The sequence below is a fragment of the Eumetopias jubatus genome, unplaced genomic scaffold (genome assembly GCF_037043125.1).
Source record: "Eumetopias jubatus isolate StellerSeaLion01/CBP00866 unplaced genomic scaffold, mEumJub1_p1.0 scaffold_12, whole genome shotgun sequence".
NCBI classification, from domain to species: domain Eukaryota; kingdom Metazoa; phylum Chordata; class Mammalia; order Carnivora; family Otariidae; genus Eumetopias; species Eumetopias jubatus.
Genome location: NW_028274818.1, coordinates 107,055,311 through 107,079,048, shown reverse-complemented (window position 1 = coordinate 107,079,048; position 23,738 = coordinate 107,055,311). Strand labels below are relative to the sequence as shown.

The following is a 23,738-nucleotide window of genomic DNA, read 5'->3' as shown; positions in this document are numbered from 1 at the left end:
GGCGGGAGAATTATATGGAAGAATAGGTACTAGGCTATTTACATTTGTTATTTGAGAATACGGGGGCAGGGGTGTTAGCTTTCTCTATTTGTATTGTTTGGTTTGTTACACCATACGTTTTTCAAATAAATTGAAAAACATGAAACTCTATAATCAGAGCAGTTAGATCCCCTTGTCTCCTCCTCTATCCAGCATATCTCGCTAGTTATTACTGCTTATCATTTTCAATTCCATCCCCAGAAGATTAAATTTTGTCCTCTGGTGAAATGGAGAAAATAAATAAAATTCAACGCTATCTACAGTCTAACTCAATGAGGTGGGGGGAGGCTCGTGGTTAATATCACCATCTGCCTCACTCGTTTGGCTGGCATTCTCCATAACATCCTGCAAGCTCTCTTATCTCCTATGGCAGAGACTGCTTATTATCTCCCAATATCTGTTCTCCGCTCCTAAAGTAATAAATCCTCAATTTTTAGCTGGGAACATTGCCCTCCCAGAATAAAGACTTCATTTCCCAGTCTTCTCCGTAGATAGGAGGGGTCATATGACTGAGACCTGCCCAATGGGGTGTGTGCAGAAGTGACTTGCGCCTCCTCTTTTGGATTGTGCCCTAAAAGAAAGCTCATTCTAGGCACTTCCTTCTAACTGCTGAGTGAGGGACAGTTGTGGGGTTGGCCATCTTGGGAGGGTAGAGGAGTAATCTAGAAGGAGCTCAGTTTTCTAACTCCCTTGGAGCTGCCCAGAGGTGTGTATGAGGGGAAAAAAAATCATCTACGATTTTTTTTTTTTTAAGGCACTGTAGTTTGGCTTCTCTATTTACAGGAGTTTTATCCACATCCTAAATAATGCAGCTCTGTCCATTTTTTGTTCTCCTTTTGTAATTAGCATCGGAATGCTCCTGAATGGAGTGCTCCCATTTATTTTATTATTTGTTAAAGATTTCATTTATTTATTTATTTGAGGTGGGGAGGGTGGGGCAGAGGGGGAGAGAGAATCTCAAGCAGACTCTGTGCTCAGTGCAGAGTCCCAGGTGGGGCTCAATCTCACGACTCCGAGATCATGACTGGAACCAAAATCAAGAGTCAGACGCTGAACTGACTGAGCCACCCAGATGCCCCTGCTCCCATTTATTTTAAAGTAGTTTCCTTGTAATCTTAATAGAAGATAACCAGAAGACTTTTCTTTTTCTCTCTCCTCAGAGAAGAAAAGAAAAAAATTGAATTCATAAGGAAATCTAAAGCCTTGTCTTTGGGGGGGGGGGAATAAACAAGTGATAAATCTCTGGTTGTGCTAATCAATACAAAAGAGATACCAATTTTGGGAAAACTTTCTAAAAATAGATCTGGACATTTAAAGTATGAGAAGATAACCATAAGACTTTTATTCTCTCTCTCACTAGAGAGGAAAAAAAATTGAATTCATAAGCAAATCTAAAGCCTAGTCTTTGGGGAAAAACATAAGTGATAAATCTCTGGTTGTGCTAATCAATACAAAAGAGATACCAATTCTGGGAAAACTCTCTAAAAGTAGATCTGGACATTTAAAGTAATAGGCTTAATAAAAAAAAAAAAACTTAGTAAAAAACTTAAATACTGAATTAAAGAACAATCTGGAAAAAATATAGATTACCAAAATCAGTTTAACAGGAAGAAAAGAACAAAGCAAAAGACATGAAGCCCCAAGAGAATTATCCTGTAAAAAGTTTCTTCACTTGGGGCGCCTGGGTGGCTCAGATGGTTAAGCGTCTGCCTTCGGCTCAGGTCATGATCGCAGGGTCCTGGGATGGAGCCCCACATCGGGCTCCCTGCTCGGCGGGAAGCCTGCTTCTCCCTCTCCCTCTGCCTCTCTCCCTGCTCCTGCTTTCTCTTCTCTCTGTATCTCTGTGTCTCAAAGGAATAAATAAAATCCTTTAAAAAAAAATAAAAAAGTTTCTTCACTCAGAAGGTTCACAAATGAATCTTTCTGAATGTTTTTTAACAGGATAATTTCTACTGTTAGTAACTTTCTCTAGAACAAAAGCTACAAAGCTTTGCGGAATCTGCAAAGGACTCAAATCCCCGATGCCCAAACCTGACACAGGAAGTGGAAACAAAAGGAGAAGCAACCTCATGTTACAAAGCAATAGGATTACTTTTTTTTTTTTTTTAAAAGCATGAACTGAATCTAACGTGAAAGGCTCTACCCAATAAAGCAAAATGAATTCATTGATAAGCTTACTATTCAAATATATTAATAGTTAAAATTTAAATTTATATCCTTTTAATAGAGTTTAAAAAAAAAATCACATGATAAAGTTCATTGCCCCTGACCTCTCTCTCACACACAATACACGTACATCCTAAAGAATATCTCTTTTAGACCGATATCATACTTGGTTATTCAAACTCTATAGACAATTCCAGCAACCTTGTAAAATCAGTACAATTTATTGGCACTATTTTATAACGTAGGATATCCCAAAGCATTAAGCTTTAATAACCTTAGCAGTATAAATGCTACAAGCATATAAAAAGCATCATCATAAGCTTTAAATTCCTTTACCTTCACTTGATGAATTTTGAAGAATAAATGTTTAATGGCAAACGATGAGGGGAATACCGCACAAAAAGACTAGCTGGCCAGAATAAACAGAAATCTACAGAAAAATATTGACAATTAATTATATCTCTGAAAATAACCAAATGAGAACAGGCAAAGGCTATTTATTCAGAGCTTGCTATATCAAAGGAGTCAGTCACTGTTCCTTGCGTTTTGGCAGAAACTCAAAGGCAGGCAGGGGAATGGGAAAGTTTTACAGTGGGGACGAAAGGAAGGCTTCCAATATGCCTTCATTGGAGGCTGGCGGGCTAACTGGAAGTGGGGCAGCCTGTGTGACGGGTTAGGGGTGTATATTCGACTTTTTCTCTGGTTGGTCCTGAGTTAGAAGTGAGGACGAACATTAGGAAAGCTGTCCTGGTTATTTGGGGCTGTCTGTTACAGAAGTGATTGTTTAGCATCCTGGATTGTTGCTGGAAATCGCGATCGGACTTCCTGCGCTGTTTATTGCGGTCAACGGGGCTGGTTTCTGGGGGAGGTTGTGGTGGTGGTAGGTCAGAGTCCTATCTCCGTACGTGGTCTGGCCATTGTCCACTTGTATGTTCAGTATCTCATATGTATAACTTCAGGACTGCCTTATTCTACCATGAGCTGCAGACAATATTTAGGCAAGGGTTCCCTGAGAACTGAGAATTGTTTCACGGCTTCCTCCATTGTGAAAATATTGAGAAAGGCTGCCTCTGATTCCTCATCTGTGAAATGGGCATAACGATACCTATTTCGGGACAGTCATGAGGACTGAAGGATAGGAGGTTCTTTTTACAAAATCAAGTGCCCGACATGGAGCCCCTCAGGTAGTAGTAGACTTCTGGGGAGGTGGCGTACAGACAGACAAGCCCAGGTTGGCGTCCAAACGGGGGGCCACGGGGGGACAGCCATAACCCACCCCTCAACATGGTGCAGGGCTGGGGACAGCCCGGATCCGATCCGGTGGGAAGCCCCCAGGGCGACTGCCGCCGGCAACGACGTGGGAGAGGGTGCGTTCACTCTCAGCCTGCGGGTCCACTGGGCGTCCACCGCGCCATTCCCGCCCGCCCACACCTGCTACTCCGTGGCCGGAAACGCCTGGACCACCGGCCGGAAGTACCTCACCGTGGAGGCTCCCGGGAATTGTAGTTCCGTCCAGTCCAGGGGCGTCTTGGCTGTGTCTGGAGGTCTCTGAGAGCGGTCTGCGCACTTCCGGACCCCCGGCTGACTCGCGGTGATCGGCACCGCGGACCTGGCCGGTTCTGAGGCCCCCGCGGCATCTAGGACTGGCAATTCTCTCCGCCCGAGCGGTAGAGAGGGCACGTGTGGCACAGCCACGGCTGCAGAGCTGGTGGACGCTGGGAGGGGTGCTGTGCTCGGGGGGTCCGGTGGGCGGCTCCGTCTGACGTCTACTGGGGAGGGTCGGGGTTCCTGTCTGGTTTGGGGCGGGGGCCGTGGGCAGGCTGGTCTCACTGCTTTTCTGTCTGTCGTCAGAGCCCACGGTCCGCAGGGGGCTTAGCGCGCTGGACCCAGTGACAGCCTTGGCCCCGGTGAGCTGGGGGCCAGCTCTCCCCCGAATGGTCACCCCTCTTTCCCGACGGTGGATTTGTTTCCGTCCCTTGACCCGGAGCTTCTCTGCCCATCCAGGTCCCTGAACTCCCCTGGCGCGGCGCGGCCTCCTGTGGCCGAGGAGGGACTGCTGAGGAAGAGCCCACCCCCCCCCCCGTCCGACCCTCCGTCACTCCTTCGGACCCCACATCGCAGCCAACGGTAGGCTCTGAGCTGAGAAGGCAAGGAAGGAAGGGTGTGAAATGATTGGTATTCCATGGATCTGCGGTGTCGGTGTTCATCCGACAAACATTTGTTGAGTGTCTGGGTCAGGCACTGGGGAAGCACCGGGTCCCATCCTTGGCTAGAGCCCCTATGGAGGTGTCGGTCCCGTGAACGGATAAGGGCCACCAAGGTGTGGGTGCTCTGATAGTTATCCCTACTGGATGAACGGACACCCAGGCGGGAGGGCAGCTTCTGCTGGGGGAGGCGTGACTGAATATCAGACTTGAAATAAGGTCTCCATAGGTGCCGGAGGGGCAAAAGGGTCAGGGGTGCAGAACACCCTATGCAAAGGTAAGAGGCATGAAACGTGTGGGTATTGCTGGATTTTACGCCATGGAAGAGCCTGGATGGGGGGCGTGGTGAGGCTGGAGGTGGTTTTGCGGAGCATATCAAGCTGGGCTGGGCGGTATGGACTGGGTCCCATGAGCGCCTGAGGTGTTTTAGGCAAGGCAGTGGTGTGGTGGAATTTGTCTTTGGTGTGAATATTACCAGCCGTGAGTCGAGTTGATGGGGACGGAGCCAAGGTCGTGGGGAAAGTATCTCAGGTTTGTGAAGCTGTTCCCGCGCTGGCAGGGGTGAGAGGAGGTGGGGCTGCGAGAGTGCGTCCATTTGCAGACTGTCAGAAGGCAGGAGGTGGACTCGGATCAGTGAAGACGGTTCTTTCCCCACACTCGGCGAGGAGAGAGGGAGCCACGGTGAGGGTGCCCAGTGATGCAGAGATGGGGATGGATCTGTCTGTCTTTGAGGCTTTTCTGTTCAAGATACAGGACACGCTTGAGCTGGGTGGGGAGGGGGTGAAGCAAAACCGGTACTGTAGTCTTAAGTCTTGATAAGGCTTATCAGTTGTTTCCATTATGACTTGAATTCGGGTCTTCTTGAAGGAGGTTTTCTTCTATTACAACCGTAATTCTTTCTTAGTGTGTTCAACTAGTGACGTTAGAAAAGATCTCCAAGGTATACCAGAGTGAAAAAAGAAGGAAACTTTTTGCAGTCACCATTTAGACTGAGCAGATGTTAAAAGTTTGTTTGCTTCGGGTTTTCTAAAGAACTAAAGCCTTATAAATACCACTGGAGCTCTTTTAATATCCCCCTGCCCTTGTTCCACTTCCCTTCCTCTCTGGGTGACAACTGAGATTGCTTGATTCTTACATGTCATTTACTTACTAGATGTGAATGTGGTCATGAACAATATATTGTTTTGTGTGTTCATTACATTTGCCTGTATTTCTTTGGCTTTTTAAAATTTATTTTTAGTATTTTTTTCATATATTCCAGATCCAAATCCATTTATGGCTTATGCACATGGCAAAAATCTTGAATAGATTTTGATCGGGCCTGGTGTTTCCTTGATGGGTATATTTCTGAGTACTGATCCATTTTAATTAATGTTTAGTGGTGGTGGTGGTGGTTTTCAGTTTTCTGTTGCTTTGTCAATTTTAGGACTTGATATTTTTCTAGGAAATTGTCCAGTTTAATTTCAGATTTATGGCATTACATTGTCTATAGTGATCTCGTAACTTAAAAACCTCTCTGCTGTATCTGAAATTGTCTTTTTTCATGTCTAAAAATTGCATCTTTGCCTTCTCTTGCTTCCTTGATCAATGGTGCCTGAACTTAGTCTATTTTATTAGTTTTAAATACAAAGCAGTTATGTTACTAGTTTTAATCTTTTCGAAGAATTGATTGCAATTTTTTACTTGGGCACAACTTCATACATAAAGAAAAATCACAATGGTAGAATAGTACAGAGAATTCCTGAACATCTTTCATCTAAATTTCTCCAATATGAACATTTTACCACATTTACCCAAGTAGGGAGCTTGAGGGATTTCAGGGCCGATTAAAGAAAAAGATAGGGTCATATGACCAGGAGCACACACAAGCTTTATTTAAGCGCTCACGTTAGGGAGAGGTCCCTCGCAGCGTGAGACCATCCAGAGTTTGGGGTTCAGGGGCTGCTTCTTGGAAAGGGGACAAGGGTACCCCTGGGTATCTCTGGGTCGGAGGCGCTTGGGGTCTCTGTAGCCACATGGTATATTTCATCTATGGCTTCCAGACGCTGGCTGCTGTTGCATGGGTAGGCAAAGCAGGCAGGTCTAAATGACTAAAAAACCTGTTGATATTTGGGCTATCTTTAACATGACTGCATGTGTTAATACTGGAGTTTGGTGCTGCTGGTCTTTTGAGCTACCGGCTTCAGCCCGCTAGGGTTCCACAGAGGCCATCGTTGGCTCATTCATATACAACTTGCTTTCTCCTTCTTTTCCTCTCCCCGTCATACGTGTGTGTAGGTACATACTTTGTGTGCATTTCCCAAAAACAGGGCCATTCTGTCACACAGCCACAGGATAATGATCAAAACCAGGAAATTAGCATTGACACAATTCTGCTGTCCACGGATCTTACTCACATTTCACCCGTAGTCTAAGGAAGACCCTTTTGAGTTCAAGGAGATCTCAGATCACGCGTTGCTTCCCCCCCCCCCCCCCGCCATGTCCCTTCGTTGTCTTTTCTCTGGAACAATTCCCCAATCTTTCATTGTCTTCAACAGAATAGCAATTTTGAGGAGTCCAGGCCAGTTATTTTGTGAAATGTTCCTCAATGTAGGTTTGTCGAATGTCTCACCATGATTAGATTCAGGTAATACATTGGTGTTAGGATTTTTTTTTTAACCTGTTCTATTATTTCTTTGATTTCCTCTTTTAAAAATCTCTGCTCATACTCGTCTCTTTTATGGCTTTTGGGTTTACTCTTTTCTGTACTAGCCTCCTGTGACGAATGTCGTTAATTTTCCATTTTTATCTAACGCGTGTCTTAGGGCTGTAATTTTTTTTAAAAAGTATTTTAGGGCTGTATTTTTTTTTAAGTGTGTGTTTGTAACTATGCCTCAGTTTTGATATGTAATATTTTTGCAGTCATTGTTATAAATAATTCTGCATTCTTATAATTTTCCAGTTGTATTGCTTTTTGGTTTAGAGAGTGGCAAGTGGCATCTATGCAATATTGATTTTTTAACGTATTTACTGAGGTTTATTCTTAGCTTTTTGGGGTCAGTTTTTCTAACTATCCCAGATGTTCTTAAAAAGAAGGTACATTCTTTGATTAGCAAGTCCATTCTACTGTCTGATCCCATACGTCGAGCTTTTAAATTGTTATTCAAATGTTGTATACTCTTACTATTTATTTTTTTGTATCTGGAATCTTCGTTTCTAAAAACATGTGCTAGAATCTTTTCACTATGATAGAGCATTTGTTGGTTTCCCCCGCATGTTTCATGTGCGTTTGAGCTACATATGCATCCTGTCCGTGTGCTGGTGCGCGTAGACCCAAGATCAAGTTGGCTTCTGCCCCTTGCTTTGTCTCTGCAGTGGGGGGTTCTTTCTTGCTTTGTGTATGTCTCATATTTTTTTTTTCTTTTTTTAAATGAATGCCGGGCATTGTGCGTAGGAGTAGAGACGTCTGCTCCCCTGTCGCTGGGCGCGCGGGGCTGGGACGCAGGAGGTTGGTTGCTGCAAGACTGGTCAGGAGTAGACAGGCCTGGCATTTGCTGTTCCTCTGGTTCCCACTGTCAGGCCCCGGCCACTAGCCTCACGTTTCGCTGGCGTTGCTCTGTGCTTCGGTGGGCTGGTCACTGTTCTCCGCTGTGACTTTCTCCCCGCACTGGTGCTCCTGCTTCTTCCTCAGTGCTGCCTGGGCTGGTGGTGGAGGGCCCTGCGTGCATGAGTTGTGGGGCTGGGGCCTCCCGCTATGGTAGGGGCCTAGGACACATGCCCGCCCCCTCACATGGGAGAGGGTTTTTTCCCCCTTTTCCTGTCCGGAGCCGTAGGTCTTACCCGTGCTCCGAGAGCAACAGGTTTTGTTGCCCTTTCCTTTGGCAGCGTAAGGCTTTGCTTCTCAGGAGGGAAGTTTCTGGAAGGATGGGGCTTCCCCGGGTTTCCCATAATGGCAGCCACTCTGCTCCTCCAGACCTTCACTACCCAGGGAGTCTCTCTGTGGTCTCCCGCCCAGCCCTAAGCCTTCTCCTGAGCCCCCAGTGGAGGGCTGCGTCCCAGATTACCACAAATCCAGTGCTTTAAAGCGACACCCACTGTACCTCGCAGCTCTGCACAGTCCAGGGGGACATGACTGGCTGGGGCTCCACTCAGGTCTCCCAAGGCCAGAATCAAGGTGTGGGACGGTGGGCCTCTTTTGCGGGGGGCTCGCGGCAGAGCCTGTTCTAGGCTCACGGGGGCCGGCAGAAGTCGGTGTCCAGCGGTTTGAGGCCCCAGGCCCCTGATTCCTGGCTTGCTGTCAGCTGAGGTTTCTCTCAGCTCTGCACATGGGGTGGTGCGGGGTCCTTCTTGTGTTTCCACTCCCTCCGCCCCTGGTTGGAGGTAAATGTCCTGCTCATGTTCTCATGTGAATCTCGCCATACCGTCTATTTATTTGCAGGTGTTCTTAGTGTCTGGCAAAGTCTTAGAATCAGCCTGGGACAAGGTGGCTCAGTCTGCATATTCCAGCTCCTTTGTACCCCCAGACCGCCGCCTGGAGGCAGGAGCTGAGCCTCCAGCCCACGGTAAGTTCTCAGCAGGACAGCAGAGCTTTGCCAGTCCTCAAGCCCCGGGCTCCCTACCGATAGGATAATAGGATAATTCTCGGAAAGGTGACCCGGGGAGCAGCAATCTACTTTGGAAGCAGGGCGCCCTCTCTGAGCTCCCCCTCGTAGCTTAGGGCTGAAGCTGGAGGTCCACGCAGTACGGGGCAGCCCCCAGAAAAGCGTCCCTAAAACAGCCGAGGACCCACTTGCTGACAGTGAATTTGGGGGATGCCACCGTATCAGGGGATCATCTAGGATTTGGTTTAGGGGAAGGTTTGCTAGAAGGAGAGGGGATCCCCTGCTTTAGGGTGAGAAACAGGAATGAGGGAAGGGATCCCCATGACTCTCAGAGGACGGCTCCCCGCCCCGATCTCTCTACACTCAGGTGCATTCACTGTCCCAGCACCCCCCCCACCCCTGCCCCCACTGCCCCGCACTCTATGGCTTGTAAGACGTAGACCCTCCTCGTGTAGTCAAGGCATAGAAGTTGCTTTCTTAACCTAAGAGTATTTCATTTTTCCTTCTCATATTAAAGACGAAAGAAAATGCGCGTGAGAGAGGTGTTCAGAGCCACCCAGCTTACTAGAGGCCGAGCCAGCACTAGCGCCCAGGGCTCCCGTCCGCCAGGCGGGGGCTTCCTCCCGTGCGCCTCAGGTCATCGCTAAAACCCGTCCCTTCCCACCTTCCACCCCTTCAGACCCTCCCACGGATTTCCTCTCCTCCAGGGGAAGGACTCTGATAGGCGGTCATGGAGAGAAAACCCAGTAAGATGATATATGTATATTTTTATGAAATAATTGAAATATTGAAGAGTGAGCACATGTTGATTGTCTAAAAACAATTTTTAGAAAATGACACTATGTCAAAGCAAACAGATCCTACCATGCGGAGGTCACCGTTGTTAACATTTTGTGTGTTTTGTACGGAATTTTTTTCTTTATATGTTTTTACAAAAACCCATTCCACGTGCTGAAATTGGATGTACACAAACAGGAAACAGTAGAGTGTCCCCTCTGCCCATGGTTTTGGACCCACGCTGTTGGGTCTGCCTTCCTGTCCTCATTTCCCAGGGGCGCCATGACAGAGTACTGCAGACTGGGGCGGCGTGAAGCGCAGAGATGTGATCTTTCTCAGCTCAGGCATGGGCGGGGCCGGTTCCTTCTGAGGCCATGTTGGGGCACCTCCTCGGGGCCTCTCCCCTGCTTCTGGGGGGCTTGCCGGCAGTCCTTGGCATTCCTGCCTTCATCTTCCTTGATGTTCTCCCTGTGCCCCCGTTTCCCCTTTTTACAAGCACGCCAGTCACACTGGGTCGGGGCCCCCTCCACGATCATGTGCAAAGACATTATTTCTAAATTAGGCCACATTCTGAGGTCCTAAGGGCTAGGATCCCTGACGTATCTTCTTGGGGAGACAGAGTTCAAGCCAGAACACGTCCCTGCCAGGATGAGCTCTCCAGTAACCCAGAGCAGTTCATCACGTGAGGCTGTGACGGAGACCGGTCTCTCCTCGGCTGGTTGCTGTTGGTCTAGTGAACAGCTCCCGCTCCCGCCCAGTTTCGAGCTTCTCCCTCTCCCCCCCGCAGGGCTGCAGGTCTTCATCCCCAGATGGAGGGCCGGTGATCTCTTCTGTCTCTGCTCCTCCTTGACCCCTCCTTCTCCTCAGTGGACGGCTTCTTTCTCCACCAGGGGCAGGGCAGGAGGAGGGGAAAGTAGCACAGACGCCTCCTTGCTTGGTGTTTTTGGTAGCCTCACCTGCCTAGCTGGCTGCCCTCCGTCATGCTGGAGGCCACCTGGTGGCCTTTTGGGGGTGCAGAGCCTGTGACAGCGGCAGGGGCTCTCTGGCGGACCTCGGTGCCCGCCCCCAGCTCCTGGTTCAGTGGTCCCGCTTCTCCATGTCCTTGCTGTAGAGCTCATGCCCACCTACCTTCCCGTCCTCCCCGTGCCGCCGGCAACTCTCGCATCCTGGTTCCAACACACGCAGGCCATGCAGGGGGCTCCTGTTCCTGCCCCCTCTCCTCACCCGGTCACCACGGTGGCCTTTGCCGCCCTCTCACTTCTGAGCTCCTCGGCTGCGAGGCTGACTGTTGCTGCGGGGCTCCCGCGTGCACACAGCTTTCCCCGGAGCACCTGCGCCCCGTCGGCTGAACCGCCATGTGCTCGAGAGTTTCTGCAGCTGGGCACACAGCCAGCCTGGGGGGGGGGGGGCAGCAAGGTTATCCCCCCCGCCAACTTTTTGCAGGCTCCCTCTGGTTCTCTTGCAACCACCCCTCTTGGCATGGGAGGGAAGCAGAACCCCACATACACCTTCAGTAGACACCTCTCCTTCCGCCGTTCCTTCTCCAAAGGGAGGCGTCTGTTAGGTTGGGTCTAGCAGCTCCCCCCGGAGAATTTGGGGTGTTTGGGAATTTAGCTAAAACTCCAGGCACCTAGGAACATCCCATCCATCTACCTGATACCCATCTGTGAATCATGTGCTTATGGATTACGTATTCTCCTTTTTTTTTCTTTTCCCCACTTACTGGTATGGCCAGAAGAGATTTCCATGTCCGATAATTTCTTGTGTGATAGTTTAAATTGATTCGTAGCATGGCATGCTTTAATTGTTATCAAAATTGATTAACTAATCTCTTATTTTTAAGCACTTAGGTAGTCTCCAATTAAAAACAAAAACACCCTCAGAATTCTTTATGGAGTTACTGTAATTCTAGAGTTTTAGTGTCTCTGCAGACTTCTTGGACCCAACTCCCGTGTGTCTCTATCCTGAGTAGGAACATACCTAAGACCAGCCTCGTGTGTGTTCAGGAGAGAGATAGGTGTGGGGTCCCGTTGATGCTTCCAGCCACAGTAAATTTGCTCCTGAACCTTCGTGTTCCTGTTCCCTGGCAGAATGAGGAAAGGAGGAAGAGGGCTCAGGAGAAGCCATCAGATCTTGTCCCATATTTGGTAAGTGGCAGAGCCAGACCGGGACTGCTTCCCGGGCAGAGGTCAGCACAGGTCAGCCAGGGTGGTTGTCACTAACAGTGACTGTGGACAGAGCACAGCCACGGGACGAGGAGCACAGAGAACCCAGCAGGTCCAGGATGGGCTGCAGGGCCCCGCTTCATCGCCCCCCGCCTGCCGTAGCTGAACTCCACTTAACGGACTCTGACTTCAGGAACCCATTTTTATATTTTCCTGGGAGTCGTCCTCAACGTCTGCCAGGGGCAGGACTGGTGACAAGCTTTGGGTTAGAAGCTTAGTAGACAACGGATGTTTAAAAAATAACGTTTATATACGAAGTGCCTGTTTATCATAGAAAAAGTTAGTAGATTCATCTAAGGACAAAGAGTATTTTAGAAAGTGGTTGTGACCCAACTGCCCAGAGCTAACTGCTACTAGCTTTTTGTCTTACATCATTTCAGAGATTGTTCTGCGTGAGTGTGTGTGCGTGCATCTGGGTGTGTGGGATCAAATAGTTTTCAGCCACCTGTTTTCAGTGATGAGTATGTTATCACTAAAATAGTTTTCCATGATTTTATTTTCATTAGCTACGTAACGGTTCATTTCCCTTTTGGAGGTCGTGTGTTTATTTAACTCGTCCTCCTTCATTGGATATTTAGTTATTTTCTGTTTTATTTCAGAGTTTTAACAAAATGTAATAAACATCTTGGCGGCTAACTCTTTGCCTAAACTCATGACTGTTTCTTCAGAAAAAATTTCTATTAAATTTCTGGGGAGCGAGGGGAGGGGTTAGTAAATTGCACACTGATGAGTGAGACACAGATACGTATGTGGATTAAGTAGAAAAGAAAAATCCAGATTGAACCCTCACACGGTTGGGTCCCCATCACACGCCAAGGCGAGGGCGTTGTGTGATGGTGGGGTCCTTGGGGGAAGCCTGTCCTCCCCCTGTGCCTGGAGGCGAGGGTGGTGGCAGATGATTCAGAGGCTGGGGGCGAGCTTGGTCTCTCACGTCCTCTCCCCACCCCGTCTCTGCTTCCACAGGTGTCTGCTTTTCCCAGCCCGTCAGGGAAGGACCATGTGCCAGGTGAGTACGGCATTTCTTTTATTTATTTCTTTAGATTGATTTATTTGATAGAGTGAGAGCACAAGCAGGAGGAGGGGCAGAGGGAGAGGGAGAAACAGACTCCCTGCCGAGTGGGGAGCCCCCCGTGGGGCTCAATCTCACAACGCTGAGATCACGACCTGAGCCGAAATCAAGAGTCAGACGCTTAACTGACTGTGCCCCCCTGGCACCCCGTGGCATTTCTTTATACTGCACTTTGCTTTACCAGGGGGTTTCGGGGATGCTTCTAAGAATGCATCCAGTAAAAAAAATGCACACAGGACCCAGGATCACTGAGGATGGGAAGCAAGTAGAAGAAGGAAGCCATGCGAAGGGCCGGGCGGGTAGAGTTAGGAGCTGCTCTATAAACTTGTGTCTGACATTGCCGGCACTTTCAAAAGACAGATTCCATCCAATATATTGTCTTGTGTTGTCTGCTTGGGACTAGCATGTCAGCTTCTTAGAGGAAATAAAACTGTTTTTGGTATTGAGGAGTTTATGTGACGGGACTTGGCATGTGAGGTTCGCAGGCGGGGTCCGCAGTAATGGCGACACCGCGGCAGACGCACCAGCAATTCTCCTGTGACTTTTCTTTCCATAGAAACAGTGGGTCTTACATCAGTGTGGAAATCTGTGATTGCGGTTGCTTCAGGAATCAAAATCCACGGTTCTATGTAAACAGCCTTGTGATGTCAGACTGACCCAGAGGAAACCCTGCATTGTGCAGAGGAAGGAACGAGTAGCATGTTCGGCCAATTCTTTTTCACAGTAGTGTTTTGACACAGATGGAGAGCGAACAGCTCAGTCTCAGTCTTTGGCATCTGCCCTTTGCCCCCTCTCTTATGGGGCCACTGTGATCTTCAGATTTCAGTGACGTTGTCCGCTCCCAGCCTGTCTTCATTCTCAAATTAGTTGTGACGGGCCCCTCTCTTTACCCCGGGCCCAGGAACTCATGAATGGGAAGTGTGCCGGCCCAGAATCCACGTTTCAAGAGCCAGAAACCCAGCTAGAACTAGTTTAGGGTGAACCCAAATCTAGGCGGTACCCGGACTGTGGGAGGAGCAGGTATGCAGCTGGGACTCAGAGACAGTCACACCGAGGAGTGCAGGTGTTGCCCGGAGCCTTTCCGGTCCCTTGCCTCTGCGTCTGTGACTTCCTTCTCTCATAGTGACGTCATCCGTGTGGCCCGAAGTAGGCGTGGCCCACACCCCACACTTACGAGTTCTGCCAGAGATAGGGACCAAGTCCCCTCTCGTAGAGCCCGTTTGCACGGTCTTTGGGAGAGATTCAGATTAGCCCAGCTTAGTGCACGTCTAGGGCCGAGAGGCAGGGTCTGGGCTTGGGGTGCCGGAGGGAGCCTGCTTGCCGAGGAGGAAGCCGAGGCCTCGTGGATGGATGTTACAGCTGTCCACTCCAGGAAGAAAGGCGTTCTCGGGGTCTTGGTTTCTGGCTTGGAGACCTGTCTTAATGAGAGTGTCTGTGCCTAAAAAAGCCGGGACCATCTGGATGTTTGACAGCAGGAACATCTGGGCATATGAGAGGGTTGAAAACGAGGTGGCAGCTCCACAGCCCTTCTCAGAGGAGAGAGCTGCCTGCATCTCTATGTGGTCGGACCCGTAATTGGGCCGGAGGTTTCATCTGTGCCTTTTGGGGAAGCTGTTACTTTGCAGGAAACCAAGCCTCACTGTGAACTGCTCCTCAGGGCTACGCGCAACAGAAACGCTGACAATAAAAATTATAAAGCTCCACCTGTTGAACGCTTATGTGCAGGCCTCTGCGTTTTCCATATGTTATTTCACGAATGAACCTGTGAGATAGGTATTCTTAACCCCTCCTCCGGCTTTACAGATGGACAAACAGAGGCTGGAGATACTAAGCAAGTTGCCTGGGATCTCACGTCTATCAGGCAATGGAGTTGGGATGTGAATGCGGACAGACAGACAGACAGGCCTAGAACTGCCTGTTCAGTCACCCTGAGTGATTGAACTGCACTGTAGTTTTATCTGCCCTACACATAGCCCCAGCAGAGGAACCCAGGCAGTGCTTCTGCTGTCGAATATGGTAGCCGGCAGCCACAGGTGGATACTGAGCACCTGAAGAGTGGCTAGTGGGGCGGGGGACCTGAATTTTTCATTTCCACTTAAATTTTATTCTTATTTTTTAAAGATTTATTTATTTATCCGAGAGAGGGAGAGAGAAACCCAAGCAGACTCCACGCTGAGTGTGGAGCATGGAGCCCGATGTGGGGCTTGAACCCACGACCCTGAGATGAGACCTGAGCTGAAACCTAAGAGTTGGACGCTCAACTGCATCGACTGCGCCACCCAGGCGCCGTTTAAAACGGAATCAGAGTAAAATACTTTCCCATCAAAGACAAGTTTGTTGTTTTTAGAGGACTACATTTCATGAAAGTGAAACTGGAAATATAGTGTCTGAATTGAGATGTACTGTGAAGTGGAAAACACCCACCAGGTTTCAAATATGTGGTATGAAAAAGAATGAAAAGTGTATCAGTAATTTTAAAATAATTCTATATTGAAATGATAATATTCTGGATATATTAGACTAAAAGATCTTATTAAAATTAATTCATTTCCTTTTTTACTTAAAAGGTGACTAGAAAATTCTGTTTTTTAAAACCACTCTATGGAGGTATTATTGACATGCAAATGGGGCACAGCTTGATGAGTTTAGAGATAAGTGTGCATCCATGAAACCATCACCACAGACTTAAATCCATCACCTGCAAAAGTTTCCTCCAGCCCCCTTTCTGATGTATGTATTGTATGTATGTATTTTTTTCTTTTTGTGGCAGGAGCATTTAACATAAGATATGCCCTCTTAGCAAATTTCTAAGTACACAATGCAGGGTGGTTATAGACACTACGCTGTACGGTAGATCTTCAGAGCTTCCCCATCTTCCATAGCAAACACTGAGCCCCTAACCAACACCTTCCCATTGCCCTGCCCCTCCCAGCCCCTGGTTCCCACTGCACTGCTCTCTAGTTCTAGGAGTTCGGCCATTTTAGAGCCCTCATAAAAGTGAGGTCATGCAGTATCTGTCGTCCTGTGTCTGATTTATTTCGTTAAGCATAATGTCCTCCAGGTCCATCCGTGTTGTCCAAAATGAAGGGATTTCCTTCTCTCTCGTGGCCAGTATTCCATAGTATGTATACACCACATCATCCGTTCATCCACTGATGGACACTTAGGTGTTTTCCATCTCTAAGTTACTGTGAATGCTGCTGCATTACTTCTTCCTTCCTGATTTGGATGCCTTTTCTTTCTCTTGCTGGATTGCTCTGGCCGGACTTCTAGTACTGTGTTGAATCGGAGAGGCAAGAACGGGCACCCTTGCCTTGTTCCAGGTCTTAGAGGGAAAGCTTTCACCACTGAGTATATTAGCTCTGGGCTTTTCATAAATGGCCTTTATCATGTTGAGATAAGTTCTTTCTATTTTTGCTGAGAGCTTTTAATCGTGAAAGGGTGTTGAAGTTTGCAAAATGCTTTTTATGCAGCTCTTAAGCTGATTTTGTGATCTTTATCCTTATTCTGTCAATGTGGTGTCTCCCGTGGATTTTCATGTGTTGAACCATCCTTGCATCCCAGGGATAAACCCTCCTTAGTCATGGTGTCTGATCCTTTTACTGTGCTGTTGAATTTGATGTGCTAATATTTTGTTGAGGGTTTTTGCATCTATGTTTATGAGGGTTATTGGCCTATAGTCTTCTTTTGTGTGATGTCTTTAGTTTTGGTATCAGAGTGATGCTGGCCTTGTTGAGCAAATTTGAAGTGTTCCCCCTTTTTCTGTTTTGGAAGAACTTAAGAAGGATTGGTACTATTGTTTAAATTTTTGGTAGAATTCACTCATGAAGGTCCTGGGCTTTTCTGTTATGAGTTTTTTGGTTACTTCGTCATTCTTTTTATGTGTTACCGGTGTGCTCAGGCTTTCTGCATCTTCTTGATTCAGTATTCGTAGGTTGTATTTTTTTTTTTTTTAGAATTGTGTTTATTTTCTCTAGGTTGTCCAATTAGTTGGCATAGAATTGTATATCATAGTTCTTTTTTATTTCTGTGGCATCAACTGTAATGTCCCCTCTTTCATTTCTGATTTTATTTATTCCAGTCTTTTTTTTTTTCCTTAGTCTAGCTAAGGGTTTGTCAATTTTATCATTTCAAAAAACCAACTCTTAGTTTTATTTTTTTCTATTCCCTATCTCATTTGTTTCTGCTCTAATCTTTATTATTTCCTTCTGCCAATTTGGGGCTTAGTTTGTTCTTTTTCTAGAGGTGCAAAGTTAGATTGTTTATTTGAGATCTTTTTTCTTTTTTAACGTAGGTGTTCATTTCTACAAAATGAACGTAGTACTGCTTTTGCTGTATCCCTTAAGTTTTGGTCTGTTGTGTTTTCCTCTGTCTTAAGATAATACAATTTCCTTTTTGATTTCTTTTTTTTTTTCAAAGATTTTATTTATTTATTTGACAGAGAGAGACACAGTGAGAGAGGGAACACAAGCAGGGGGAGTGGGAGAGGGAGAAGCAGGCTCCCTGCTGAGCAGGGATCCCGATGCGGGGCTCGATCCCGGGACCCTGGGATCATGACCTGAGCCAAAGGCAGACGCTTAACCAACTGAGCCACCCAGGCACCCTCCTTTTTGATTTCTACTGTGACCCAGTGATGTCTAAGGATATATTAATTTCCAATATTTTTGAATTTTCCCCTATTATTGATTTCTAGTTTCATTTCATTGTGATTAGAAAAGATACTTGGAATGATTTTAGTCTTCTTAAGTTTGTTAAGACTTGTTTTGTGACCTAGCTTATGATCCGTCCTGGAGAACATTCTGTGTGCTCTTGACGACAAGAATGAGTATTCTGCTGCTGTTGGGTAGAAGGTTCTGTAAATATCTTTTAAGACTATTTGGTCTATTGTGTTGCTCATTTCTGCTGTTTTCTTGTTGATGTTCTGTCTAGACAATCTATCCATTATTGAGAGTGGGCTGTTTAAGTCTCTTATTAGTATTATAATATTTTCTGTTTCTCCCTTGTGATTTGTCAATGTTTGCTTTATGTATTTAGGTCCTTTGATGTTGGGTGCATATGTATTTAAAAATGTTATATCTTCCTGTTGAATGGACCCTTTCTTAACTATAAAAGGACTTTGTCTCTTGTGACAGTATTTGACTCAAAGGCTATTTTGTCTGATACAAGTATAGCCAGACCAGCTCTCTGTTGATTACCTTTGCATGGCATGGAATGTCTTTCTTCACCCCTTCACTTTTACCCAGTATGTGTCCTGAAGTCTAAAGTGAGTCTCTTGTAGACAGCATATAATTGGGTCTTTTTTTTTTTTTTTTTTTTTTTACCCATTCAGCCACGCTATGTGTTTCAATTTCTGGAGCTGAGTTTATTTACATTTAAAGTAATTGCCAGTAGGTAAAGACTTACTATTGCCACTTTGTTCATTGTTTTCTGTTCTGTAGTTTCTTTGTTCCTTACGTCCTCTCTTGTCTTTATTGTGGTTTGAGGATTTCTTGTAGTGATATGTTTTGATTCTTTCCTCTTTATTTTTGTGTATCTATTACAGATCTTTTTGGTGTGGTTACCATGAGGCTTGCACTAAACATTTCTTAGTTTTAGCCATCTCTTTTAGCCTGATAACTTCAATCACATATGGCAACTCTACACTTTACTTCCTCACACATTCGTACTTTGTTATTTAGGTCAGATTTTACTTTTATATTGTGTTTCCATTAATCTGATTATAGTTATTCTTGTGTTTTTGCCTTTTAACTTCCATACTTGTGTTAAAAGTGATTTACACACTGTTACAGTATTACCACATTCAATATAAATTAATTTGGTGTTTTGGTCCTTAATTCATACAGAGAGAGAGAAGATGAAGGAGAAGGGGAAAGAGAGCCAAGCCCTGTTCTGCATTTGTGGAATCCTTTCTCTGTTTTCCTCTTGTTGCTACCTTAATTTTGACCATATCTCATGTCATTGATTATAATTGTGTCCTAATTTTATTTACTTATTCTCCCCCAGTGATTCCCTACCTTTTTCTACATCCCATCATCTCTTGTAGCTCCCCTCCTTAAATACCGTGATGGGAGTCCCCATTGCCTTATAGGAGAAAAACCCTTTGTCTTGTGATCTGCACGCTCTCTCTATTCTCTCTCACTCTCTCACACACATACACACACATTATATTCTACATTGTCATTCCCAAGTATTTGCAATTCCTACCAGATTTCTTTTGTGACTCCTTGCCTTTGCTCATGCTATGCCTCTTGATAGAAAATATCCTTCAGACATCAGGACATGCTGTTGATCTTTCATGATTCTGCTCAAAGGCAGCCTCCAGTGAAGCTTAACTTGACATCGGGACATTGAATTTGACTGCTGTCTTTGTGTCTGTTCTGTCCTTAATATATTTCCATCATAGCCTCTGGTGTAATCATACCATACGGAAGTCTTATGTTTATCTCACTCCACCAGACTCTGAATGCCTTTAGAGCAGGAGTAATGTTGCATTCAGCTTTCAACCCCAAGCACCAGGTGGAATGCCATTAACCTACCAAATCTGTAGATGTTCACGCATTGAATGAATGAATGGATAAATAAATAGAGATCCAGGAGTGAGATCTTTTCTAATGATCTTTTTCTTCTCTTCCATAAAATGTAGTATAGAGTTAGGGGCATGCTAAGCTTCCTAAATCACTTAACATGGGGAAACCTGACATCGAAGGTGGTAAGATCCACCACCTCTACACCTTTGCCGTGGTACTCTGTGCCAGGCATTCCAGATTAATCAGAAACATGTTGTTCCAGGGGTCACTGTCATTCAGAGACGTGGCCGTGGGCTTCACCCGAAAGGAATGGCAGCAGCTGGACCCCACACAGAGGACACTGTACCGGGACGTGATGCTGGAGAACTACAGCCACCTGGTCTCAGTAGGTGAGGAGAGCTTCCCGTGTTTCCCGGTTCTGTCTGTCTGTCTGAACTCCTTTCTTTTCTCAGTTATGCAAAACCTCTCAAGGACTAAGCATGGTTTGGCCTTGGGTTTCAGTTGTCAACAAGTCTGGCTCTCATCTCACCCACTTTATTTGTGAATTTATCTCCCAAGCGAGATACCCCTTCTTCAACCAAGATGTAAATGTTCATTGAGCCACCCAAACCTTCTGCTTCCTTAGATGGCCCAAGTGGCTCAGCATAAATCCTCATAACCAGGGATATTTCTCATCAACAGGGTGTCAAGTCACCAAGCCAGCTGTGATCTCCAGGTTGGAGCAAGGGCAAGAACCATGGATGGAGGAGGAAGAAATCCTCAGATGGAGCTTTCCAGGTGAGAGAGGAGCAGCTTGCAGCCAGGGGGCCCCGGGCGGTGGGGGGGCGGCAGTGGACATCCGGTTGGTCACAGAGCAGAACTTCGGGTGGGTTTTTGTTTCAGACCTTGGATGTTTGCAAGCAGCTGTGGACGTTTGGCCTGAGACCTTGAGTTGCCCCAAATGACTCCTGCTACCTACACACATCACACATCACTACATGATCACTCTCCTTTCCCTGGGTTTTAGAGAAAGACCTGTTTTTATTCTTTTATTCGACTCGACTGTCCCCATCTGAGACCTTGCTTGCTCAGTTTTTCTCTAGAATCTTCAGTCTGATTTCTCGCATGGTTACGAAACAGACTTTCCCATGTTTTCAGGGATTTGTAGATTGCCACTATTTTAAAATAACTTATTTTGTGCCCCTCATTTTTATTTTTGTTGTCTTTTCTTTTACTGTGAAATGCCTCAAAAACTTAATCTCTCCCTTTTATGTGACTTTAAATGCCTCTTCTTTCAAAACATGTAATATGGCCCCATTTGCCTTAATAGGTCATAAATGAAACTCCTTTCTCCCCACGCCAGTATAATCCCATGGGGAGAAGAGCGTTTATCTTATTTGTCCTTATTCTGTGGGACACACATCATGGACACTGACTAACTCCCTCTTCCTTCCAGGGTCTTTTATCAAGCATTTGTTTCAGGGACATTGTTACTAATCAGGGGTGCACACCAGAATCACCTAGGGAGCTTTAAAAACACCCCCTAGCTGGGTCCCAACCCAGAACACCCTGGTGTAGGCAGGGTGGAAGATCAGTAGGCATTGATTTTGTCCCTTAGGAATTCAGCTATGGGACTCAAGGAACTTCAACATTTCTAAACCGAGGAGCTCCTTGGTTGCTTTGGTTGTGGGTGTGAGAGGTGAAACACAGGTACAGTTTGTGGTTTAAAATGTAAAAGAAGCTAAAAGCAAATGAGGATCCAAGCACGGGATGCAGAATCTGACATTTAAGAATCTCAGCGTGTTTGCCACAGTGACGTGGACAGCAACATGCCCACTGTCTTTCCGATTTTTCTCTCACTCCCTTTTACTTGTGTGTCTTCATCTTCTTCCCAATTGACTGTGTCATACTCGTTAGTAGCAAAGCTACTTATATTTAGTGTCCGTGTTTTATCCCCTTTTTTCCTTTCAAATGCCAACGGATGGGGCGCCTGGGTGGCTCAGTCAGCTGGGCACCCGACTCTTGATTCCAGCTTGGGTTGTGCGATCGAGCCCTGTGTTGGGCTCCGTGCTCAGTGCGGAGTCTGCTTGGGATTCCCTCTCCCTCTGGCTCTCCCACGCATGCTTACTGGCTCTCTAAAATAAATAAGTAAATCTTTAAAAAAAAAAAAAAGCTGAGGTACTAGGACGTGTTTGGCTCACGATTGTGATGACTGATTCTCGGCAATGAGGTCTGCAACCACAAAGTTAATCTCCCTCCTAAGTGTTTCTGAAGTCATGTAGTTCTGCGACGTGATCCCGGAAAGATTAACAAGTTTGTGTCATTTTTTTTTTTTCCCTAGAAGAAATTTTGCAAGTTGGCCGTCCAGTAGGTAGACAACAGGAACACCAAGACAAACTTCTGAGGCACGTTACATTCCTAGACAAGCAAGAACCAACCAAGAAAGGGCACCGCGAGGGTGACACAATTGAAAAGACAGTCTGTCAGGACACAGACCTTGCTCCTTCAAAACAGCAGGTCCATACATGTGACTCGTGTGGAATGAGTCTGCCGTGCAAAGTGGATGTTAGTCCCAATGCCTACCTTGCAAGAAGGAGATTTGAGTGTGACGGACAGGGGAACTTGTTTCTCTACTCCAAGCTCGAAACTCCCCCTTCTGGAGTGCGGCCTCGTGAGTGTGACCAGTGCAGGAAAGCCCTCCACCAGGACCAGGCCCTGAGTGCCCACCGGGGAGCTGGCGGTGCCGAGAGAGCCCACAGGTGCCCGCAGTGTGGGAAAGGCTTCTCCTGCGAATCGGAACTCAGTGCACACCTGGGGGTGCACGGGGGCAAGCAGCCCTCTGCGCACGGGGCACAGGGGCTCAGCTGCAGGGTTAGCCGTGGAGGTCACCCCAGAGAGAAACCCAGGGGAGACGGCCGCGGCAGGACAACGCCATCTCAGAAGACGAACCTGTCGGTGCCTGCTGCAGCTCTTGCTGGAGGAAAGCCCTACAAGTGCTCTGAGTGCGAGAAGATGTTCTCCCACAAGTCCCGCCTCATCGAGCACCACCGGTCTCACACGGGGGAGAAGCCCTATGGCTGCAAAGAGTGCGGGAAGTCTTTCTCGCGCAAGTCGTGCCTCATCATCCACCACCGCATCCACACCGGGGAGAAGCCCTACGGCTGCGGCGAGTGTGGGAAGGCCTTCTTCCAGAAGTCGCACCTCATCCTGCACCAGAGGACTCACACGGGCGAGAAGCCGTACAAGTGCAGCGAGTGTGGGAAAGCCTTCTCGCAGAACTCCTGCCTCATTATACACAAGCGAACTCACATGGGCAAGAAGCCCTACGAGTGCTCCGAGTGTGGGAAGACCTTCTCCCAGAAGGCCAACCTCATCCGCCACCACAGAATCCACACCCGGGAGAAGCTGTACGGGTGAAAGGAGAGCTGGGCTTCGGCCCGAGTCATGGAATGTCCGCGAATGTCACACCTCTGGATGTTGTGAGTGTGGAAAACCCTTCCGCAGGAAGTCCAGTGCCATGGGTGTGCAAGGGATGCATACCGAGGTGAAATTCGACCAGTCTGGAGAATTAGGAAGAGCCTGTCTCTTAAAACCATGACAGGAGGGTAATGATGCTCTAGAGTGATATATTTTTATAGGCTATGCCTCATTATAAAGTCTATCTATCTGCATTAACTGTGGCTATGGAGCTTTGAAGTCTGTGAATAAATTAAATCATTAAGACAACAGATCTAATAAACATCAGAGCAATCCCAGGGAGCATGTAGGGGTTATGTTCCTGAGGATGCTGCCTAGAAAGAATCTGATTTATTTTTAAGCCACATTGGTAATTGAACATAAGTGTGAACTTGTTAGGCATACACACCGGAATAGAATGACCTCTATCAGGATGTCTCACATGAAATCATACCTTTTCGTCTCTGGGATGTACACTATGCCCAGAACAATAAGAGCTTATTATTAAACCAGGACTCCAGACATCATACCAACATCCCATTCCATTTTTTGTTTACTTGCTGGATCTGAAAACCAGCGATTTCATGACATCTCCTGAGGATCCCTCCACCAACTGGCTCATAATTAGGTTTCATTTTGTGTAAGGTTAGAACTCCCTTTTCTGGCAAAATGGTGGACCACCTGAGGCAAAAGCCATTCCACCGTAAACGACCAGA

General features: G+C 46.8%; 1 protein-coding gene across 2 annotated transcripts; it reads left to right on the top strand.

Moving 5' to 3' along the window:
• The first annotated feature begins 4,277 nt into the window (after nucleotides 1-4,277).
• LOC114197451 (zinc finger protein 567-like) lies at nucleotides 4,278-23,292 on the top strand. Of its 2 annotated transcripts, none has more exons than XM_028088478.2 (7): nucleotides 4,278-4,332; nucleotides 8,827-8,950; nucleotides 11,857-11,913; nucleotides 12,955-12,997; nucleotides 19,850-19,976; nucleotides 20,269-20,364; nucleotides 21,908-23,292. In XM_028088478.2, the coding sequence occupies exons 3-7, from the start codon at nucleotides 11,858-11,860 to the stop codon at nucleotides 22,981-22,983; spliced, it is 1,398 nt and encodes a 465-aa protein (XP_027944279.1). In that variant the 5' UTR covers nucleotides 4,278-4,332; nucleotides 8,827-8,950; nucleotide 11,857; the 3' UTR covers nucleotides 22,984-23,292. The 2 variants fall into 2 exon arrangements, with proteins under 2 accessions (XP_027944279.1, XP_087872862.1); XM_088016736.1 differs by having other exon boundaries at nucleotides 11,739-11,913.
• The last annotated feature ends 446 nt before the right edge of the window (nucleotides 23,293-23,738 follow it).

Bases quoted from the DNA above. Each gene is read 5' to 3' on its own strand.
- LOC114197451 (XM_028088478.2), top strand. From the start codon at position 11,858: ATGAGGAAAGGAGGAAGAGGGCTCAGGAGAAGCCATCAGATCTTGTCC. The intron at 12,998-19,849 runs GTGAGTACGGCA...ATGTTGTTCCAG, and splicing joins AGGGAAGGACCATGTGCCAG to GGGTCACTGTCATTCAGAGA. The intron at 19,977-20,268 runs GTGAGGAGAGCT...TCTCATCAACAG, and splicing joins CAGCCACCTGGTCTCAGTAG to GGTGTCAAGTCACCAAGCCA.